The sequence below is a fragment of the Ailuropoda melanoleuca genome, chromosome 4, assembly GCF_002007445.2.
Source record: "Ailuropoda melanoleuca isolate Jingjing chromosome 4, ASM200744v2, whole genome shotgun sequence".
NCBI lineage: Eukaryota > Metazoa > Chordata > Mammalia > Carnivora > Ursidae > Ailuropoda > Ailuropoda melanoleuca.
In genome coordinates, this window is record NC_048221.1 from 4,786,714 (window position 1) to 4,805,666 (window position 18,953).

Here is an 18,953-nt window from a genome sequence, read left to right on the forward strand (position 1 = left end):
TCTTTTTTTTTTTTTTTTTGCTTGTTAAGTCCTATGGGACTGTTCTTTCTGATCTGTATGTCTGTGTCATCCTAGAGAAGCCCTGAAGAAAATGAAGGATGTGTATGAGAAGACACCCCAGATGGGGGACCCTGCCAGCTTGGAGCCCCGGATCACGGAAACCCTGAACAACATTGAACGACTGAAATTGGAAGTGCAGAAGTATGAGGTCAGGGAAGACCCTGGGGAGGGGTGGGGGCCAGCGGGCCTGGCTGAGTCACTTCCTGGGGGGGGGATGGGGACAGGGAGGTGTTGGGTGGGGGTGGTGCTCCAGCTGTTTCTCATCACAGCCTTGGGTGTGCATGGGTGATCTCAGGAAACTTCCAGGCCCAGAACGGGCTGACCCCGGAGCCCTGCCCTGGAATTGACTGTGTGACTCCCTCCTCTCAGGCTTGGCTGGCAGAAGCTGAGAGCCGGGTCCTGAGCAACCGAGGGGACAGCCTGGGCCGCCACACCCGGCCTCCGGACCCCCCAGCCAGTGCCCCACCAGACAGCAGCAGCAGCAACAACAGTGGGTCACAGGATAACAAGGAGAGGTGAGTGTGGAGGCCAGAGTGGGTCTGTCCGCATGACCTGGGAGGCCTGTTCTGACCTGCTTTGCTCTCCCCAACCAGCTCTGAAGAGCCCCTCTCCGAGGAGGGTCAGGATGCCCCCATCTACACGGAGTTCGATGAGGACTTTGAGGAGGAGCTGGTGTCCCCCATAGGTCACTGTGTGGCCATCTACCACTTCGAAGGTGAGGACAGCTTGTGTGTCCCCATCAGCTGCTTAGGGGATGGGCGGTCTTTCTGGCTAGGTTGTGTTTACCCTCACCTGAAGCAGATCTGAGCCCACTGCCCCTCCACGACAGGGTCCAGCGAAGGCACCATCTCCATGGCCGAGGGTGAAGACCTCAGTCTCATGGAGGAGGACAAAGGCGACGGCTGGACCCGGGTCAGGCGGAAACAGGGAGGTGAGGGCTATGTGCCCACCTCCTACCTCCGTGTCACGCTCAACTGAACCCTGCCGCAGGCTGGAAGAAGGGGGCTGTTGGCTGCTGCTTCTGGGCCACGGGGGGCCCCAGGACCTACGCACTTTATTTCTGCCCCCGTGGCTTCAGCTGAGACCTGTGTAACCTGCTGCCCCCCATCCCCCTCCTCATCCCAGACAGACCCGCTGTGCCTTCCACCATTGATGTACATACTCGTGTTTCAAGTCTTTTCTTCCTGATGCTGGGCTAGGGCCATTTTGTTTTATATAAAAAATTCTATAAAGCTTTTGGAGTCTCTGCCTTTTTAGAAGATGTACATACTGGGGCCGGCTATGCAAAGGCAACCTTCCTTCCTGGCCACAGAGGGAACGAAAGGGGGGGTTAACTTGGGCACAGCTTGGACAAAAGTTCCCTGGATTTGGGTGCTTGTCTGTGACTTCAACGTAGGAAGAAAAGCGCCAAACATCCTGTGTTTACTACGGCTTTACTGAGAAAAGGTGGTGTTGAGCACCTACTGTGTACCAGGCATTCTCCACCCATGATATTTGAACACTGAGCTTTAATCCCTCAGGACAACCCTTAGAAAGTACACAGCCTCGCTTTTACGTTGAAGGCAGGCACAGAGAGGTTGAGTCATTTGCTAGAAGTCACACAGCTCTTAAAAAGCGTCGGACCTCTGGCTTCTGGGTAAGAGATCTGAAAATTCTCTTACCATTAAAAGCCTCATGGTCTCCATTTGTAAGATATGTGAGTGGGAGTGGAAGGTGGGATAGGGCCTCCAGACACGTGGATTTTCTAGTGTGGGGGAGGAGGCTGTTCCTCACCCTAGGATCCATGTATATTTTTAGGGAGCAGTATGGGTTTTTGCAAATCTCCCCCGCCCAATCTGTGAGGCAGAATCGGGGTTCCCACTGCGTTTGGCTATGTGAACAGCTTGGGGCAGCTTCCTGGTGTCCGCCAGGGTTTCCCAAAGCCTAGGTGTCCCAGTGTGAAGAAGGGGGTCTGTGCTTTCAAACATCAGGCTCCAGGTGCTGCGAAAGGACACTGAGCACGCGCTGGAACTTCTCGAGACGTGCGGCTTGTGGCGCCCCTACACCTCGGCTTCCCCAGAGGAGCCTCTGCACGAAGCCTGTGGTCAGGGCCTCCCTCAGCTGCGGGTTCGGCCGGAATCCTGGGGGCGGGGCCAGGCGGGTTGGGGGCGGGGCCCAGGCTCCTGCCTTGCCCCACCCTGCACCTGCCTTCTCCCCGCAGACCTTTGTCCCAGCAGGGGCTGTGGAGGGACTCTGCCCAGAAGCTCTGCATCCCTGGGCGGGGTGGACCCGGAGGGGGCTCTCTGGGTCTCCGCAGGACTGGGGGTGGGGTGGCTAAGGAGCTCGGTGGAAGCATGCTGTGCCAGGGTGCATGGGGGCAGTCTGTTCCAGGGCGTGGTGCTGGGCGAACCCCTTAGGGGCTGTGCCTGGGGATGGAGTCACTTGGGGGGCAAGATTTGGAGTCTGGGCCGCCCAGTGCGACACATTTTGGGGGAGGATGAGCCATGTTGGAGAGAGGAGTGCTTAGGTCACCAGCGAAAGCGGAATAAGCCAGGTCGGGGATTCTGGAGGCTGGGCTGCCCCAGGAGGGGAGGAAGGTTTGGCTCTGAACGCAATGGGGGCGCTGTTCTACCAGGTTGAAGGACTGACTCATTTTGGAGAGCTAGGCATTGTTGGAGGGATCGAGATCCTCTGGGAGCAGGGCCGGTTCAGGTGGGAGCGGGGGTTGGAGGGATGGGGGCGGGGAGTGCGACTCTGTGGACGTGGCTCTGGGGCCGGGGGCCAACCCTTTTGGGGAGGAGAGCACTATTCCTGTCAACACTGTCGGCTCTGACTCGGACTTGGGGTGAGAACTCCCCGGAGGCCGGGCCGTCCCACTTTGGGTGGGACTCTGGGAGGCGTGGCGGGAGGCTCCGGTCCCTGGCCTGGTGGGTTTTTGGGTACCCGGTTAGAACACGCGGGGTGCTCGGGAATTCGGGACCGTCTGGCAGCCAGGAGCAGAGCGAGCACTCACCTCGTAGGCGCCGGGCCGCCGCCTCACGGAACTTGGGCGCGTCTCGGGCCATCTGACGCGCCCGGTGCAGGGTGCGCAGCAGACGCTCGCAGCTCTCGTCCAGCGGCCCCGGGAGTTCCTCACCCTCCAGCAGGCGCACCGCGGGCACCACGTGCGGCAGCGCCACCTCGCCCGGCTCGCAGGGTCCTGTGCGGAGAAGGGCTCTCAGCTAGGCTTGGGGCAGAAGGGGGGCCTAGTGTGAAGAGGGCTGGAGACCGGGTCGAGGCGGACCCTAGGAGTAGAAGCCCAGAAGCTCTGGTTGCAGCCTAGCACAGAGCAGGACTGGGTCAGCGGCGAGGCCAGGGCGGGGGAGGAGCCTAGCACAGAAACAGGGGCGGGGCCAAGGGTTTGGGTCCCCGGACACAGCCGGACGCGAAGGGCGGGGCCTAGAGCGAAGAGGGTGGAGCCTATGGTGAACGGACGGACGTGCGGGGCCTAGGGCTGGATTAGGATCTGGTGAGAGTGGGTGTGGAGCGACCAGTGATGCCACTCACCCGCGCCCTCATCCAGTGCCCGCATCAGCGGCTTCAGCTCCTGCTCGAAGGCCAGCGCAGCCTCTGTGTGGCTCCTTCGGAGCTGGCGCCACGTGCGTTCCAGCCGGGACACCTGGGGGAGGAGCCCTGCACATGCTTCCTCTTCCCTCTTCCCCCTTCCCCATCACCTGCACTCAGGCTTCCTCCTCATTTCTGCTCCCCACGCACCTGGGGCATGAGCAGGGCGCCCATGACCGCGGCCAGTCCAGGCAGGTCCCCTGCCGCCCCCGGCCGCAGCGCCAGTGCCAGCTCCACCAGGCCCCTCAGGGTGGCCGCGCGCTCCTCCAGCGGCCCCGCGCAGCCCAGCACGGCTAGCGCCCCTGCCAGCGCCAGCGCCTCGTGTCTGTGGAGGCGGAGAGCAAGGGTCTGGGGGCAGTGGGAGGTTTGTAACTCGGAGGTGAGGGGCGTGGGGGGGGTAGCTTTGCCCCTCTCACCTCCTCCCTGGGGGTCCCTGCATGGGGGAGGTTTGAAGATCCTGGGGATTCCAGGTGGCTGGCTCACCTCTCCAGAAGTTCCAACCTCAAGCGATGCCCATGGGGAAGTGTGAGCAGCTCCAGGCCAGAGGCGACCCCCATGGCACCCCGCTGAGCCTTGGTCACTCCTAGGAGGCCTGTAGCCTGGGAAGGGCAGTTAGTGGGGAGGTCAATTGAGCAGAATGAGTATATGGATGTGAGGTGCTGTTGGGCCTTGGCCTGGCTTCATCCCCTATCTGGGGAGGAGTGACCTGGTAGTTGACCCACCTGGCAATCCACCAATAATAGGTGCAGGGCTGTGCTCCCAGGATGGTGCTCCAGGAATAGGTCACGGAGAGTACTCAGGACTTTGGGTTCGAGGGGCCGATTCTGGGGGCCCAGCAGGCAGAAGGGGTTGTTAGGGGGCCAAAAAGAGACCTCGGCCTTTGGTCTTACAAAACTTCTGTTCTCTTCCTCCTCTTCCTCGTTGGCTTCCCACCACGGGGCCTCTGTCTCTGGGCTGCTGTAGCCAGGGGGGGTTCCTTGGGCACTAGGCGTTCGGGGCACCAGCTCACAGTACGTTGGGGGGCATCCAGATGCATCATGCAGCACCAGTGAGGGTGTTCGAGGTGGTTTGGTCGGTGCCTTGGCATGAAGCTGCCCATCGGAGGCCCTGAGGCTGTCAATGACGGACCCCAGAGGAGCTGGGGTCTTCAGCAACACGGGGTCACTACCCATCCGAGGGAGGGCACATGTGGGCACAGCTGAGGCTCCTAGGCGTCAAACAAGAGGGAGTGAAGGGGGTACACAGAAGAGAGCTGGATGGGGTGGGGGGCTTCATGGGCTACCATCCTCCTGGTTCATCTAGTCAATAACTGGGTATCTTGGTGTGGCTTTGAACTTAAAACTTCATGGATAGAAATGCTACACACTTATCAATGGTTTGAAAATGAACTTTCTTTGGCACTTATGTATGAATTCTGAATACTACAGTTTAAATTTGAATTTTTTGTTTTTGCCCCTCTGATTGAAGATGGTAAGCACTGACGTACAAAATTAAATAGAAAAAAATAATTCAAAATTCACAAAACTACAAAAGCGTCAAAGAAACTGCATTTATCAAACTTTCAAATGGTGTCTTTCATTAAGTTTGTGGCATGTTTGCTTCTGAGGTTATTAGAACTTAAAGCTGCACCCAGACTTTTGGGAGATGCTGTATTTACTGAGCATATAAATAGACCCTCTTATAGGGACTTAAAACATTCCTATGGTTCTAGCTCTCTCTGAGTAAAGGCCAAAGTCCTCACAGTAGCCAAAAAAGTCCTGAAACATGAGCCCGGGATGGTTCAGCTCCACTTACGTCCTTTTGGTTGAACCAATAGTTCAAGTTCTTGTTTTGGCCCCAGGACCTTTGCACTGGCTGTTCCTTCTGCCTGGGTCACTCTCACCCCCAGATATTCACATCATTTCCTCCTTCACCTCTCAAATCTTTCTCCATGCGGCCTGTCCTGACTACTACTTGAAATGGTTACACTCCCAACCCCTATTCCCAATTGCCCTCTGTTCTACTGTTAGATTTTTACCCCAACACGGACTTATTTTTTGTTGTCAATGTCCATCTTCCTCCAGTAGGATATTGGCAGCACCTGGGCAGAGATCTTTGTCTTTCTGTTAGTGATACATCTCAGCACTTAGAACAGTGGGCGGCAGTGAGGATTCAGATGAATGGCGGGAGGAGAGGCAGAGCAGACAGGGCAGACAGGGCACAAGGAAAATCCTCTCTTAGGTAGGATGGCCAGGGTCAGCTACTTTGAGGAACTCAAGTTAAATGAGAAGGAGCCAGTCAGGAAAAGATTAGGGGAATGGGTTTTCCCATGGCCGGAACAGCAAGTGCAAAGACCCTGAGGCAGAAACGAGACTGTGTGGCTGGAGGGCGGAAGAAGCGTGGCCGGAGTTATGAGCAAGTCAGCCCCGGTCAGACACATAGAGCTTCTGGGAATAATCATAAACTCCCCCATTTTTGAGCCCCTACAAAGTGCCCGTGGATTTCTTAATCACCATGACAATTTTGAAAGTCTTATTGTCCCCGGTTTCCAAGAGGTCAAGTCACCTGTGCAATATCAATCAGCCAGTGAGTGGCAGAGCAGTCTCCGAGCCACGTGCTGTCCTGGTAGAATCTTACCTGGTCCCGAGTGGTCTTCTCTTGACCGCCCCATGTGCTCCAAACCTGCGGGCTGGCTGTCACTCCGCTTCCTAGCCCTGGGGGACGGAGATGAGGGAGATGTGTAGCCCCACCCTGAGCAGGGCAGCCCCCACCAATGCCCAGAAAACCGTATATCTAGTCACTCAGAACCAGTGGACCCCAACCCAGGACCCCAACCAGATGCTCTACCCCCAGGGGACACCTGACAGCGTCAGGAGTCATCTTTTGGTTGTGACAGCTGGGGGGTGGGGTGGAGATGATTCTACAGGCACTTAGTAGATAGAGGCCGGGGGTGCTGTTTGACATCCTAAGATGCACAGCGCAGCCCCCCACAATCAAACCAGGCCCGAATGTCAGCAGCAGGTAGTGCGCACGTGGAGAAACTCCAGGCGTACCAGGTGTCATCGGAGAGGTAGAGAGCCTGTGATTACCTGGGCAACTCTATCCGAGCTGGGCTCTCTAGGAGGGTGTCCTCACTAAAGCTGCGTCGAACGGGTCCTTGCCGTATCACGGGCCTGGAGGCCACAGCCCCTGTGGCCTGGGACAGTGGACGCTGCCCGGTCACATAGCTGCGAACCAGGGAGGGCAGGCTTGGGAAACGTTCATCCTCCAGCTGAAAGAGGGCTGTGGGCCGGCCTGGCCGGGGACGCAGGGCCACACGGAGCACCTCGAAGTGTAGGGCTGAGCCCTGCCAGCGGCAGGAGATCACTGGGTGGCCCCCCCGGGACCTGGAGGCTCGAACCAAGAAGTCCCCATCTTGCTGCAGGAGGGCCTCAGCCTTCTGGGGATGGAGGACAGGGGGTAGGGGGCTTAGCCATGAGCCCAGATCAGCAATTCCTGGTGATTTCTCACCCCCATCCCCCCACCCAAGAAAAGCCACCCCAGAGACCAGGTGGTTTTGTAGCAAACCATTTCCGGGTTTCTCATGGGCACACCTCTGGAGTACATTTCCCAGGCTCCCTTGCAGTTAGTCATCATCTGACACAATCTGGCCAATAGGATGAGGGTAGAAGCACTGCTGGGAATGTCCAGACCTGGCTGACAAAACCTTCCTGCACAATCCTACGGGTTCTGTCCCCAGAGCCCTGGTGGAAGGCAGAGCCGCAAGACAGAAAGAGCTTGGGTCCTGACTGACTTCTGGAGCTCCATGTTCCGTACTCCTCAACCAGCTTGTACTGTAACAGGAACAAGCCCATAAATATCTGTGGTGTTTAGCCAGGGACATCTTGGGGATGTTTGTTGCAGCTACTAGCTGACACTGACTGATGCAACTTCCAACCTGAGTAAATGCACGAGGCTTGGTACACAAATGTGTCTTCAAAAAGTGCCACCACTGGAGCCTTCCAAACTGATTGTGGCCTGGAAATCCTCCTTTATAAAAATGTTCAGGCAGTCTTATGCCAGCTGTGGGGGCTAGTGTTAAAACAGGGGCTGGGGGCAGCAACACCACAGGGAAGCAAAGTGGAGTTGGTGATGGTGGCTGGGGACTGAACAATGCATATGGTGGACACACATGTAGCCTTTCCTACATGCCAGGCACTGCTGTTGGTATAAAACATATGAACCCATTTAACCCTTTACCAAGGTTAAGCGGTAGATACCATCACCCCCATTTTACAGATGGAGAAACTGAGGCCCAGATAGGTCAAATACCTTGCCCAAGGTCACACAGAACGTAAGTTGTAGGGCTGGGATTTTAACCACTAAGCAATACAGTCTCTCACAATTTGATTGGATGCCCAAGGTCCCAGGACTCCTGAGGGTGACAAATGAGTTGGAGATGAGGGTGGGGAGATTTGGGTTGAGAGAGAGATGCCAAGAGTGCTCAGCACTGGCTGAGCACTTACTGTGTGCCAGCGCCTGTTCTAGACCCCGGAGACACAGTGATGAATGAGCCCAAGGCTCCGCCCTACACTATCTGGTAGGCAAGACACACAACAAATGCACATGAATGAAGAAGATAGATAATGTCTAAGAGTAATCACTGAAGGTGATAAAAGAGGGAGATGAGGCCCTGGTGGCCACAGGTGCCCGGGATCCAGATGGAGAGACAAGCAAAGCCAAGGAGTCGGTTTGGGCGGCATGCCACGATACCAACCAACCTTCAAGACAGTCCCCAGACCCTCGGCCACCCCTTCCAATAGACCTTGACCATAAGTCCCTCATCCAGGACCCCAGCAATCCCCAGAAGTCCCCAGCAGGTCAAGGGTGGGAGAGGCTCCCCATCAGATGGTTCTGAGGCCCTGCAGGAAGGAGAGATACCTGACGGGAGAGGAGGCCGTGGTACCAGAGCTGGTTGGCAAAGTCCTCTCCATCCTGTGGCACCTGCATGGAGCTCTTGGGGGCAGACGGTGCAGGGGCTGAACGCTATACTCTCGACAGTCCTCAGTCTTCCACATCTGTAAAATGGGAATAATTATTCCGCTTCTTAAGCTTCCTGAGTGGCTGGGTCAGCCCTTCCACGTTCCTCTTAGTTTTGGAGACGGCAGCCCACATCCTATCAAACCTTAAAATGCAACTCTCTCTCTCTCTCTCTCTCTCTCGACATATTCTAACATATAAACATATTCTAAACATATAAACATAGTCTAAATTAAACAAGTCACTCATAGACAAAAATATATATACACCAGATTTTGTTTATATATATATGCTAGATTCATATATATGCATCATATAAAATTGGGCTATGATTAACTTTAATTTGGCTGTGATCTCATGGAAACACTCGTGTGTTCACTGGGATTCCTGCAAAGGGAGAAGACCTAGGCATTGCTTTCAAATGTAATGCAATTTTTATGCAGAGGACATGATGCTATGTTTTAGAGACATTTCATGAACTAATTCACTCAAACTAATATTTAGGGGGCACCCACCATGTACCAGGTGCTACTGGGCACGAGAGGCCCAGCAGTGAACAAAACAGGGGCATCCCTGCCCCTGGGGAGCTGCTGTGCTAGCGGGGCAGACAGCAATTAAGAAAATAAATGAGCAGATGAAGGAGTAGATAAATCAGAGTTAAGTGGAAAAATAAAGCCAGGGATGGGATATGAAGATTCAAGTGGTGGAGATAAGATTTTCCATAGGGTGGCCGGGGAAGGTCTCAATCAGTAACAACTGGGAGGATTTTGAGGGCGTGAGCCAGGTGGGTAAAGAACATTCCAGGCCAGAGCAAATTTATTTTACTAATCTCTAGCTTGTAAGCAGTCTATGTGCACACTCAAGAATTCTTAAGTTGTAAGAAAATCTAACCCATACATGGCTTTCCAATGTAACACCATTTAAAAAATTTTATTATTTATTATTATATTTTTTAAAGTAATCTCTGTGTCCAACGTGGAGCTCGAACTCACGACCCTGAGATCAAGGGTGCTCTACCAACCGAGCCAGCCAAGTGTCCCTCCAATGCAATTCCATTTTTAAGGACATTAAAAAGTCACATTTTGCAGAAACATCAGCAAACAGCAACTTGGCATTTGAAAATTCTTAAATTTTGGAGCCGATACACTTTGTTATTATTATGGTCAAATTTAGGTCTCTGACATTTTGGCACTCCCTTGATATTGTGCAGGCCTCAGGCCCTGTGTGTCTCAAGTGTCTGGTGGAGAAAACCTGCCCTGGATGGGAAGGAAGCAGGGGGTCTACTTCTCACTTCCTCCACCCCTAAGGTGTCCTGGGCCTGCCGGGGTGTGCAGCAAAATAGCACCAGCATTCTCTCATTCTGAGTCAGCAGGGCCTTGAGGGCCAGAAATGCGCAAGAAGTTCCCAGGCCCGCCCTAGGTGGCAGTAGGGGCAGGGAGCGGGGCAGGGACCTGGCTCCAGGTGCTGCATACCTGAAACACCAGGTGTGTCTCCTGGATGCCTCTGTACTTCCTGTTTGTCAGCTGGGCCAGGCCAGCCTCTGTCTTGTGTCCCCCAACGTCAGCTTCCTCTGTCTCATGCCCTCTTTAGTGGGCATGAAGGTGGGTCACTGACAAGGCTCTGGTTAGTTTGGGGGAGAGTTTGGAAGAGGAGGGAGCTCGGAGTGGGCACAGGTCAGACACAGGCCAACTAAATCACCCTCCTGCCCTTCATCCTTTGGAATGCTTTCTGGACATTTGGGCAGGGGAGAGAGGAAGGAAGCAGAATCAGGAAGAGGGCGGGGTAGGGGCCAGCATGGAGAAAAGAAAAGGGTTATTCGTGCCCTATAGACCACACCTATGTGCACACATGTGCAGAGGGGCAGCCGCCTACACACAGACACATGGACACAGTTAGACACGTGTACTCAAACTTGACATTGAGCAAACACTGATTGGTTGAGCGCTTACTATGTTCCAGGACCTGTTCTAGACCCCGGAGACAGAGTGATGAATGAGATCAAGGCTCTGCCCTGTGCTGTCCGGTGAGCAAGACACGGAATAAACAGCACACAACGAATGAAGAAGATAATGTCTAGGAGTGATCACTGAAGATGTTAAAAAAGGAATGCGTGATAAAGAAGACTGGAGGAGGCAGCTACTGTAAGTAACAGGAAGGTCTCTCCCACCAGGTGACACTGGAGCTAAGCCCTCAATAAAGGGAAGGAGACAGTCACGCAAAGTTTCGGAGAAAGAGCAACTCCGGATGGGGGGGGGGCGGTGGACAGCAAGTGCAAAGGCCTGGGGGTGAGACAGAGCTTACTCTTTACATGTTACAGCATCAAGGAAGCCATTGTATCCAGAATGCACTGAGCAAGGAGCTAAGTGAAGAGCGGCGAGGTCGGCAGGGGTGAGACCATTCTGGTGGACCCCAAATTCTCATCTTAGTAGGATGCAGTGGGGGTTACGGAAAGGTTTTAAATGAGGGAGGGGCACGATCTGGTTTGTGGTTTAAAAAGATTGCTCAGGCAAAGTGGAAGCAGGGAGGCTTTTCGTGTTGCACAGGAAACACGCTTAGAGGTGCACTCCCAGGTACGCCAAGGTACACGGACACGCGTGAAGCACAGCGACCCAATCAGGCACTCGGCGACCCTTCCACGTCCGCTGCTGCTCGTGGACCGACACCCAGATTCTCCCTGCGGGCCGGTGGCCCCACCTGGAAAAGAGAGGACTCCCCACCTCAATAACCCCAGACCCCGGATGAGCCTGGGGCCCCTCACTCACCTGGACCGGGACCGGCGGAGCTAGTGAGGCTGGAGCCTGGCAGAGCCGGAAGCTCTGCAGCTCCGGGCCCCTCCCTCCCCGCCCCAGTCCGCCCCACCTTCTCCGGCCGCGCGGGGTAGGTTACCAAGCCAATTCACCTGGCCCCACCCCCGAGGACTCCGCCTCCGAAGGTGGCCTCCCAGGCTCTCACCCCGCCCTCTCGTCCCCGCTCCACCCCCTTACTGCCGTTCTCGGCGCGAACCACGCCCCCTTTGGAGAACCTCCCTCCCATAAACCACACCCTCTTGGGAACTCCGTCCGTCCCTTCCAGGGCCCCCCGTCAGCAGCCTAGAACGTCGCCCCGCCCCCATCGGATGGCCCCGCCCACACGCCCTGGCCCCTCTCTTAGTCCCGCCCCTTAGAGCTCAGGTCCTCCATTCCCCGCAGGCTGGTCCTAAGTACCCCACCCCTTGGGATGTGGGGAAGGGTGTCTCTCTCCACACCCCCCCCCCACAGTTCCTCGCGGGGACACGGCGGCCCCTTACAGGCTCTCTTGCAGCGCGGGGGTGGCGGCTGCTGTGACGTAGAGTTGCGCTTCCTCCAGACCGTCCCCTTGGGTTTCCGGGAAGGGAACTCCAGTGGGTGTCGGGTTTTGTGGAGACAGATGCGGGAAAACACGACGGCCTCCCCGCCCCGTAACAGCACGAGGGAGATGAGCTAGACTCTGGGGGATTATGGGGCGGGGGGAGACATTCAGGTGGTTTCCTTGGTGGGAGGAAGGAGGTGGGAGGGGGGCTTCCATCATGATGCTTAGAGCAAGCATGGAGAGGTTGGGGGAGTGGATCTGGAACAAGAGGGAGGACGGTCTGGCCACGTTTATTGAGGGCTCGCAATAATAACAGCGTTGAAAGCAGTGGCCGCAACTAACACTTTTTGAGCGCTTACTGTGTGCCAGGACTGTCCTGCTTTCTTGGCCTGCTTCAGCGCATTTAATTTTTACAACGACCTCTCAGTGAAGTAGGTACTATTTCCATCACCCCCATTTTCTAGATGCAGAAACTGAGGCACGGGACAGCTAAGCCATTTGCCTACTTTGACCCGGCTTGTGAGTGGCGGAGGTGGGATTCATACCTGGAGCTCTGGAGCGCCATCCTGCCTTCCTCGCTTTCCTCTGTGCAGCCCCAGAATTTCTGATCCCTACCATAATTCTAAACGGTGAAGGTTACTGTGACCCATTTCACAGATGAGGAAATGAGCGCCCAGGATGGCTGGGGATGAAAAGCTTCGGTGCCTGTGGGATCGCAAAGCTGGTGATTTCCAGGCTCGGCTTTCCCCCCGCGAATGTGGAAGAGACTCCAGGCTCAGGAAATACTGAGGGGAGTGTCTTTTCCTTGACCTCCTCCCAACCTAGTTTTGGTATGGTCAGAGGGTAGGGGGTATATCTACTGAAGGAGACTAGCGCCCCCTAGTGATCAAATAATTAAAAAAGAAAAATCCAAGGGGCGTGCCTCGTGAGATGGACGGGGGAGGGGAGTCTACTCAGCCTGGTGGGGGGGGGGTGGGAAGAAAGACCTTGTAGACAAAATGATTTCAGGTAGCGATAAGGTCTACGAAGACAGTAAATGTTTGCTAAACGAATGGATTAATGAACGACACCATCGAAGTGTGTAAGGAAAGAGTGGTGGCCAGGGCCATGGCTATAAATACGTGAATTTGGGGATGTTAGAGGTAGAGCAAAAAAAGGTTCCAACCATTTATTTATTCATTCAACAAGTACTTACGGAGCATGTATTTATGCCAGGTGCTGGGAACATATGAGACAGAGATTTCTAAATAGACAATAAAGAAATAAATATAATAAAATGTCAGGTTTGTTGGATGGTGATCAGGGCTTAAATGTAGGGAGGTGGGAAAGAAAGTCTGTGATTTGAAATGGAGAGGTTTGGGAAGATTTCATGAGAAGGTGACATTGAGCAAAGAACTGTTGGAGGTGAGGGAGCTAGCCACGAAGTTGCTTGTCTAAGGCAGAGGAACAGCATGTGCAAAGGCCCTGTGGCAGGATTTTGGGGTAAGATTCTGGGGTGGCCTGGTGTCTTGGAGGAACAGTGAGGAGGCCTGTGTGGCTGGAACAGAGTGTGTGAGGGAAAGCGGTGAGTGGAAGAGGTAAGGGCAAGGAGGGACAGGGGCATGTCATGTAGGGCCTTGTGGGCTGCAGGGCAGTGGGATATAAGAAGAGGAGGGACATCGTGACTTGCCCAGATGCTCCCAGGTGTGCTCTTCTGTGGGGAGGACAGGCTGTGGGGACAAGGGGAGAGCCTGGGGACCAGGTTAGAGGAGAATTACGCTAGTTCAAGCTAGGATGTTGGGTGCCAAACCGGGGTGGAGGCAGGGGAGAGAGGGTTCAGAAGATTTTGAGTCTGTTGCCGAGGTAGGACTGATCATGGGTTGGATATGGAGGAAGGCAGCAGGCCTCAGCAACTCCACCAGCAGCCCCCCACTCCCAGGTGTCCAGACCTGTGTTGAGCTGGTGGGGGAAAGAGATGCCAGGTCCTGCATAGAAAGGGCTGGGCTGCAGGTGCTCCCGCCCCCCCCCCCCCCNCCCCACGGCTCCTCCTTCTCCACCCCCTCTCAGGGCGACAGTTACAGGCAGAGAAGAGGAAGTGGTAGCTAGCTAGCAGAGGCAGGCAGGCGGTGGAGGCCGCAAGGGCGCGCGGGCTGACCCGGGAAGGCAGCAGCCATGGAGCTGTGGCGCCAGTGTACCCACTGGCTGATCCAGTGCCGGGTGCTGCCGCCCAGCCACCGTGTGACCTGGGACGGGGCCCAGGTGTGCGAGCTGGCACAGGCCCTCCGGGATGGCGTCCTTCTGTGCCAGTTGCTCAACAATCTGCTGCCCCATGCCATCAACCTGCGTGAGGTCAACCTGCGCCCCCAGATGTCCCAGGTGAGCCCGCCGCTGGCTGGCGTGCCAAGGGTTGGGGGGGTACCCCTGGCTGGCACCGGGAGACTTCATACACTGAAACTCTGGGCTTGTGATGTGGAAGGGAATATGCTGCAGCCTCTGGGGCTGGCACAGGGGGATGGGGGGAGGATGGAGGGGGTGGTAAACTCTGAGATCCGGGGGTGTCTCACCCAAGGGTAGCAGGGATGGGTTAATAGTCTCTGAGTTAGTGCACATCTAGGCTGAGAATGGACACACTTGGAGTTAAAGCTCCCAAGCGGCAGGCTGACTCCACTGAGGTTCAAGCCCCCCGGATGGGACTGTGTGGGGGTCTTGAGGGATACCTGGGAACCCCCCTCAGGTGGTCAGCAGGGTGCCTGAGGTTTTTACCTCCTTTGACGTCCCCCCCTTCTGCCTATGGGGGAGGGGCCTCCACCAACTTCTTCCCCCACATGTGTCTCCTCCTCCCAGGCCCTGGGCCCCTTCCTTCCCCTCACATCTTCTTCCCCTTCGCTTCCTGCCTGGGCCTGGGGTGCGTGGGGCGGGTGGGGGGCTGTGGGCCCCCGGGGCTCTGGTCTTCCTGGCTCCTTCCATCCCAGGGAGACACTGAGAAAAGGCTTGGTCTTGAGCCCAAGAGTGGGTCCTGGGGTTCTGGAGCCTAGAAAGAGCTGTTCTTTTTCTGTAGGGATTACTGCAAAGGCCCAAGTCCAGGGAGGGTGGATTGTGCTGAGCGGGCCCTGCTAGACTCAGGAAATATATTCAAATCCCTATTTGAATGCGGTTGGGGTGGAGGAGTTAACGTGACTGGACCCCCTCTCTGCTGCACCCTCTCTGCGTCCCTGTGGTCGCCTGGGTGCTGGGTGGCAGCGGTGTATGCTGGGGGCTGGGGGCTCCTGGTGTCTCAGCTGACTTGGTAGTCTGAGAGGACACTCACCTCCGGCCTTCAGGCTCCACTCTGGAATGAACGCTCTGTGCCTGGGAGCTGCAGATGGGTGGGGGGCCTTTGAGATGCCACGTGTGGATGGGGAGAGGGGAAGTCAGCGCTCCGGGAGGGGGCTCTTGGGGGTGCCTGGGGGCATCCCCTGGGGACCCAGCCGTTGGGGTGGAGGACGTGGGTGGCCCACCCTCCTTAGCCCAGGCAGGGCTTCCTGATAGGATGAGGGAACTCCAGAGGCCCAGCCCCTCTGGCCACGGGCCACCCCAGATTTGCATACATTTGCTTACCTCCTGGCTTCCAGCAGATGGGGAAGTAGCCAAGGGACCTGTCAGGCCCTGACCCGCAGGCGGTCAAGGTCCCCAGTGAAGCTTTAATAGCAGTTAATGGGGAAGTGGATAAACTTGAGGATGAACTTCCACCCCTGCCTACCTCTTGCCTACAGCCACTGTCTAATGAAGGGCACCGCAGGCGGGTGGGGGGGGGCATGGCCTTAATATCTGGGAAGGCTGCTGTGGGGACAGCAGGGAGGCAGGCTCCTTTGTGTCGGGCAGTGCTGAGGATCTGGACCAGCCCTGGCCCTCGAGGTGCTCCCAGACTGGGGACACAGACACCCCCAGCCCTGTGTGGTCGCGACTGGGACAGAGGGAGAAACCTCTGGGCGGGGAGCCCTGAAGCAAAGGCAAGACATTGAAGCCCTGAGGCAAAGGCGAGAGCGGACGTTTGTGCCATGCTTTGAAGAGTGAGTAGGACCTTCTCACTGCTCCGGCCTCCTCTGCCCAGCTGCGTCTGGCCCCAGGCTGTACAGGGGTGTTCCCCAGCCCTCCCGTCTGGAGCTCTGTGCCTTGCTGCCTCCGCTCATCTTGTCTCCCCGCAAAGCTCAGCCCTGTGCCCCGTTCCATGGGGATGTGTGCGGGAAGCTAAAAGGTCATTCCACTGAGATGGAGGGAGGTGCCACAGAACAGAACAGCCTCTCTACCTTTGCAGGGCCCTGTCTGTCCACTGATTTAAGCTGAGGCCATGGACTGCCCTTGGGATGTGGAAGGGTGGAGGGAGAAAGGGGGAATGCTCCTGATGGGAGAGGCATAGATGAAGGTGTGGGGGCTGGAATTCAGATGCTTCTCAGTTCCTCCGCTTTTTCTCAGTGTCCAGGGAAGAGGGCAAGAAGAACACCTGCGCTCAAAGGCAATTACGATGCATGTCAGGCCTCTTCTTGGTGCTGGGACAGTGGGAAGGAGACACACACAGAGTCCCTGTCGCTGAGGAGCCCGCCTTCTCATGGGCGAGAAGGACAGTGAGCAAATAAGGAACTGTTTAACCTGTGGGGAGGGGGTATGTGCTCTGGAGAAATCAAAGCAGGAAAGGGAGCCCCTGAGTGTGGGGGTCCCACTCGTGAATAGGTGGTCCGGGAGGCTTCACTGATAAGGTGACATTTGAGCAGAGCCCTGGGGAAAATGAGGGGATGAGCCTTGTGAATCCGGGCACGTAGTGCTCCTGGCAGGGGGTACCTGCCAGTGCAAAGGCTCTGAGGTGAGAGCTTGTGGGTGGCTTCAGAGTCTGCTGGGGTGGCTCATGGCTGCAGTCAGACCAGAGCGAGTCTCCAAGCTGGATGGGGCCTCTGAAATCTGAGATCGAGGGACGGTCATATCGTAGGCGGCCCCCTGACCACCAGACATCCTAGCTCACCTCCTCTCTCTGGGAGTCCACATTCTGGGTTGCAGAGATGAAACTTTAAGGCCAAGGGAGTGGAGAGGAAGGGAGGAATGTGACAGTCATTGTGGGAAAGACCCACCAGGGCGTGGGAGCTGATTAGACCTGGCGGGGGCAGGCGCTGGGGCCCGGATGATGTCAAGGTTCCTGGCCTGTGAATGCCCGGGCCACTGACAGAGGCAGGGGAGAGGGCGGGAGAGTTAGAAAGGAGGTCAGCTGGAGGGCAGTGGCTCTGAGGGGCCAGACCTGGGTTCAAATCCTGATGCCACCACCTCCTGGCTTACCTTCTCCAAGCCTCAGTTTCCCCATCTGTGAAACGTGGATGAAAATGGGACCTTTGTTTTGAGGACTGTTGTGTATTTCAATGCTGCTTAGCACGGTGTCTGACACCTGGTAAACCCCCACTAACAAGGCTTCTTAGGAAGGACGTGGGGTAGCGAAAGGGTAGCACAGCGAGCAGGAGTTTAGGTTGGGATAGGATTTCTCAGTGAGCGTGATTTTGCCCCCCAGGGGCATTTGGCAATGTCTGGACGCGTTTTTGGTTTCATCACATCTGGAGACGCTACTGAAATGTTGTGGATGGACGTCAGGTCTGCTGCTTACTACCCGGCAATGCCACCCAGAGCAGAGCATTCTCTGCCCCAAACGTTAGTCGTGCTGAGGTAGAGAAATCCTGTGATCAGGCACAGAGAGCTGCTAGAATCTTTAAAGTACTTACTTTGAATAATACATTCATATGGTTCAAATATTAAAACACATAAAAAGTTGGGGTGCCTGGGTGGCTCAGTCAGTGAAGCCTTTGCCTTCAGCTCAGGTCACGATCTCAGAGTCCTGGGATTGAGCCCCACATTGGGCTCCCTGCTCACCGGGGAGCCTGCAAATCTGCTTCTCCCGCTCCCTCTCCCCTAACCCTGCTCATTCTCTCTCTCTCTCTCTTAAACAAACAAATAAATCTTAAACCAAAAAAGCAGAAAAAAATGTGCACAGGGAAAAATATAACTTCTAGTCCTATCCGTCGGATACCCAGCTCCTTCCTTCTCCCATAAGTAACTACTTTCTTTCTCTTTTCTTTCTTTCTTTCTTTCTTTCTTTCTTTCTTTCTTTCTTTCTTTCTTTCTTTCCTTCTCTTTCTTTCTCTCTCTCTCTTTCTTTCTCCCTCTTTCTTTCTTTCTTTCTTTCTTTCTTTCTTTCTTTCTTTCTTTCTCTCTCTCTTTCTTTCTTTCGTTGACTGTATACGCTTCGAGAGTTTCTTTATGCAAACATAAGCAAATAGGAATTTAGGTTCTTATTTCCTACTCCCCTCCCTTAACACGGNCTGTATACGCTTCGAGAGTTTCTTTATGCAAACATAAGCAAATAGGAATTTAGGTTCTTATTTCCTACTCCCCTCCCTTAACACGGAAGATGGCACATACCACTGACTGCTTTATATCTTGCTTTCCTCACTTAATAAGCATCTTGGGACTCTTTCCAAATCAATACATAGAGATTGTCCTCATTTTTGAGAAAACATGACTGCACAGTATGCAGGATAGTCCCATTGATTTAACAAATGACTTATGTTGTGTTAACTATGTGCCAGGCAGTAATCCAAACCAGGGGCCAGCAAACTACAGTCCAGCAGTTGAATCTGGACCAAGCATGTTTTTATAAATAAAGTTTTATTGACACACAGCCATGTCCATTGATTCATATATGTATTGTCTATGGCTGCTTTCCAGCTACAACCGTGGAGTTGAAGAGTTGCCACAGAGACCGTCTGGCCTGTGGAGCTGAAGATATTAACTATCTAGACCTTTGTAGAAAAAGTTTGCAGATTCCTGTTGTAAACATTTTCTTTTCTTTTCTTTTTTTAACGTTTTATTTATTTTAGAGAGAGAGAGAGAGAGAGAGAAAGCAACAGAGAGCACAAGTGAGGGGAAGGGCAGAAAGGGAGGGAGAGTCCCAAGCCGACTCTGCGCTGAGCGCCGAACCCGATGTGGGGCTCAAT

At 55.0% G+C, this 18,953-nt stretch overlaps 3 protein-coding genes and 1 long non-coding RNA gene across 12 annotated transcripts in view; 3 read left to right on the forward strand and 1 right to left on the reverse strand.

The window, feature by feature from the left end:
* The window catches only part of TRIP10 (thyroid hormone receptor interactor 10), an 11,842-nt gene extending 10,546 nt beyond the window's left edge, over positions 1 to 1,296 (forward strand). The window contains exons 11-14 of one of the 2 annotated variants that reach the window (XM_034657634.1): positions 76 to 208; positions 430 to 575; positions 654 to 792; positions 869 to 1,296. In XM_034657634.1, coding sequence (XP_034513525.1) covers positions 76 to 208; positions 430 to 575; positions 654 to 792; positions 869 to 1,153 — 703 coding nt within the window. In that variant the 3' untranslated portion in view covers positions 1,154 to 1,296. The remainder of the gene's footprint in view (positions 1 to 75; positions 209 to 429; positions 576 to 653; positions 793 to 868) is intronic. The other variant, XM_034657633.1, reaches the window with a different exon arrangement.
* Positions 1 to 15,386, reverse strand: part of SH2D3A (SH2 domain containing 3A) — a 19,754-nt gene extending 4,368 nt beyond the window's left edge. The window contains exons 1-10 of one of the 6 annotated variants that reach the window (XM_002927777.4): positions 11,403 to 11,497; positions 8,542 to 8,678; positions 6,711 to 7,060; positions 6,259 to 6,335; positions 4,365 to 4,849; positions 4,126 to 4,241; positions 3,793 to 3,967; positions 3,586 to 3,697; positions 3,053 to 3,238; positions 1 to 2,180 (exon numbers count right to left, since the gene is read on the reverse strand). In XM_002927777.4, coding sequence (XP_002927823.2) covers positions 2,020 to 2,180; positions 3,053 to 3,238; positions 3,586 to 3,697; positions 3,793 to 3,967; positions 4,126 to 4,241; positions 4,365 to 4,849; positions 6,259 to 6,335; positions 6,711 to 7,060; positions 8,542 to 8,610 — 1,731 coding nt within the window. In that variant the 5' untranslated portion in view covers positions 8,611 to 8,678; positions 11,403 to 11,497 and the 3' untranslated portion in view covers positions 1 to 2,019. Of the gene's footprint in view, positions 3,239 to 3,585; positions 3,698 to 3,792; positions 3,968 to 4,125; positions 4,242 to 4,364; positions 4,850 to 6,258; positions 6,336 to 6,710; positions 7,061 to 8,541; positions 8,679 to 10,112; positions 10,308 to 11,402; positions 11,498 to 12,512; positions 13,240 to 15,253 lie in introns of those variants that run through there. The other 5 variants (XM_034657632.1, XM_034657630.1, XM_034657629.1 and 2 more) reach the window with 5 other exon arrangements.
* On the forward strand, positions 2,837 to 11,194 carry LOC109490959. The gene is made up of 3 exons (XR_002144337.2): positions 2,837 to 2,884; positions 10,600 to 10,781; positions 10,958 to 11,194. It is a non-coding gene; the product is annotated as an uncharacterized LOC109490959 (long non-coding RNA).
* VAV1 (vav guanine nucleotide exchange factor 1) overlaps positions 14,030 to 18,953 on the forward strand; it is a 50,851-nt gene continuing 45,927 nt past the window's right edge. For 2 of the 3 annotated variants that reach the window (XM_034657628.1, XM_019808520.2), the window contains exon 1: positions 14,119 to 14,322. In XM_034657628.1, coding sequence (XP_034513519.1) covers positions 14,119 to 14,322 — 204 coding nt within the window. Of the gene's footprint in view, positions 14,323 to 18,953 lie in introns of all 3 variants that reach the window. The other variant, XM_034657627.1, reaches the window with a different exon arrangement.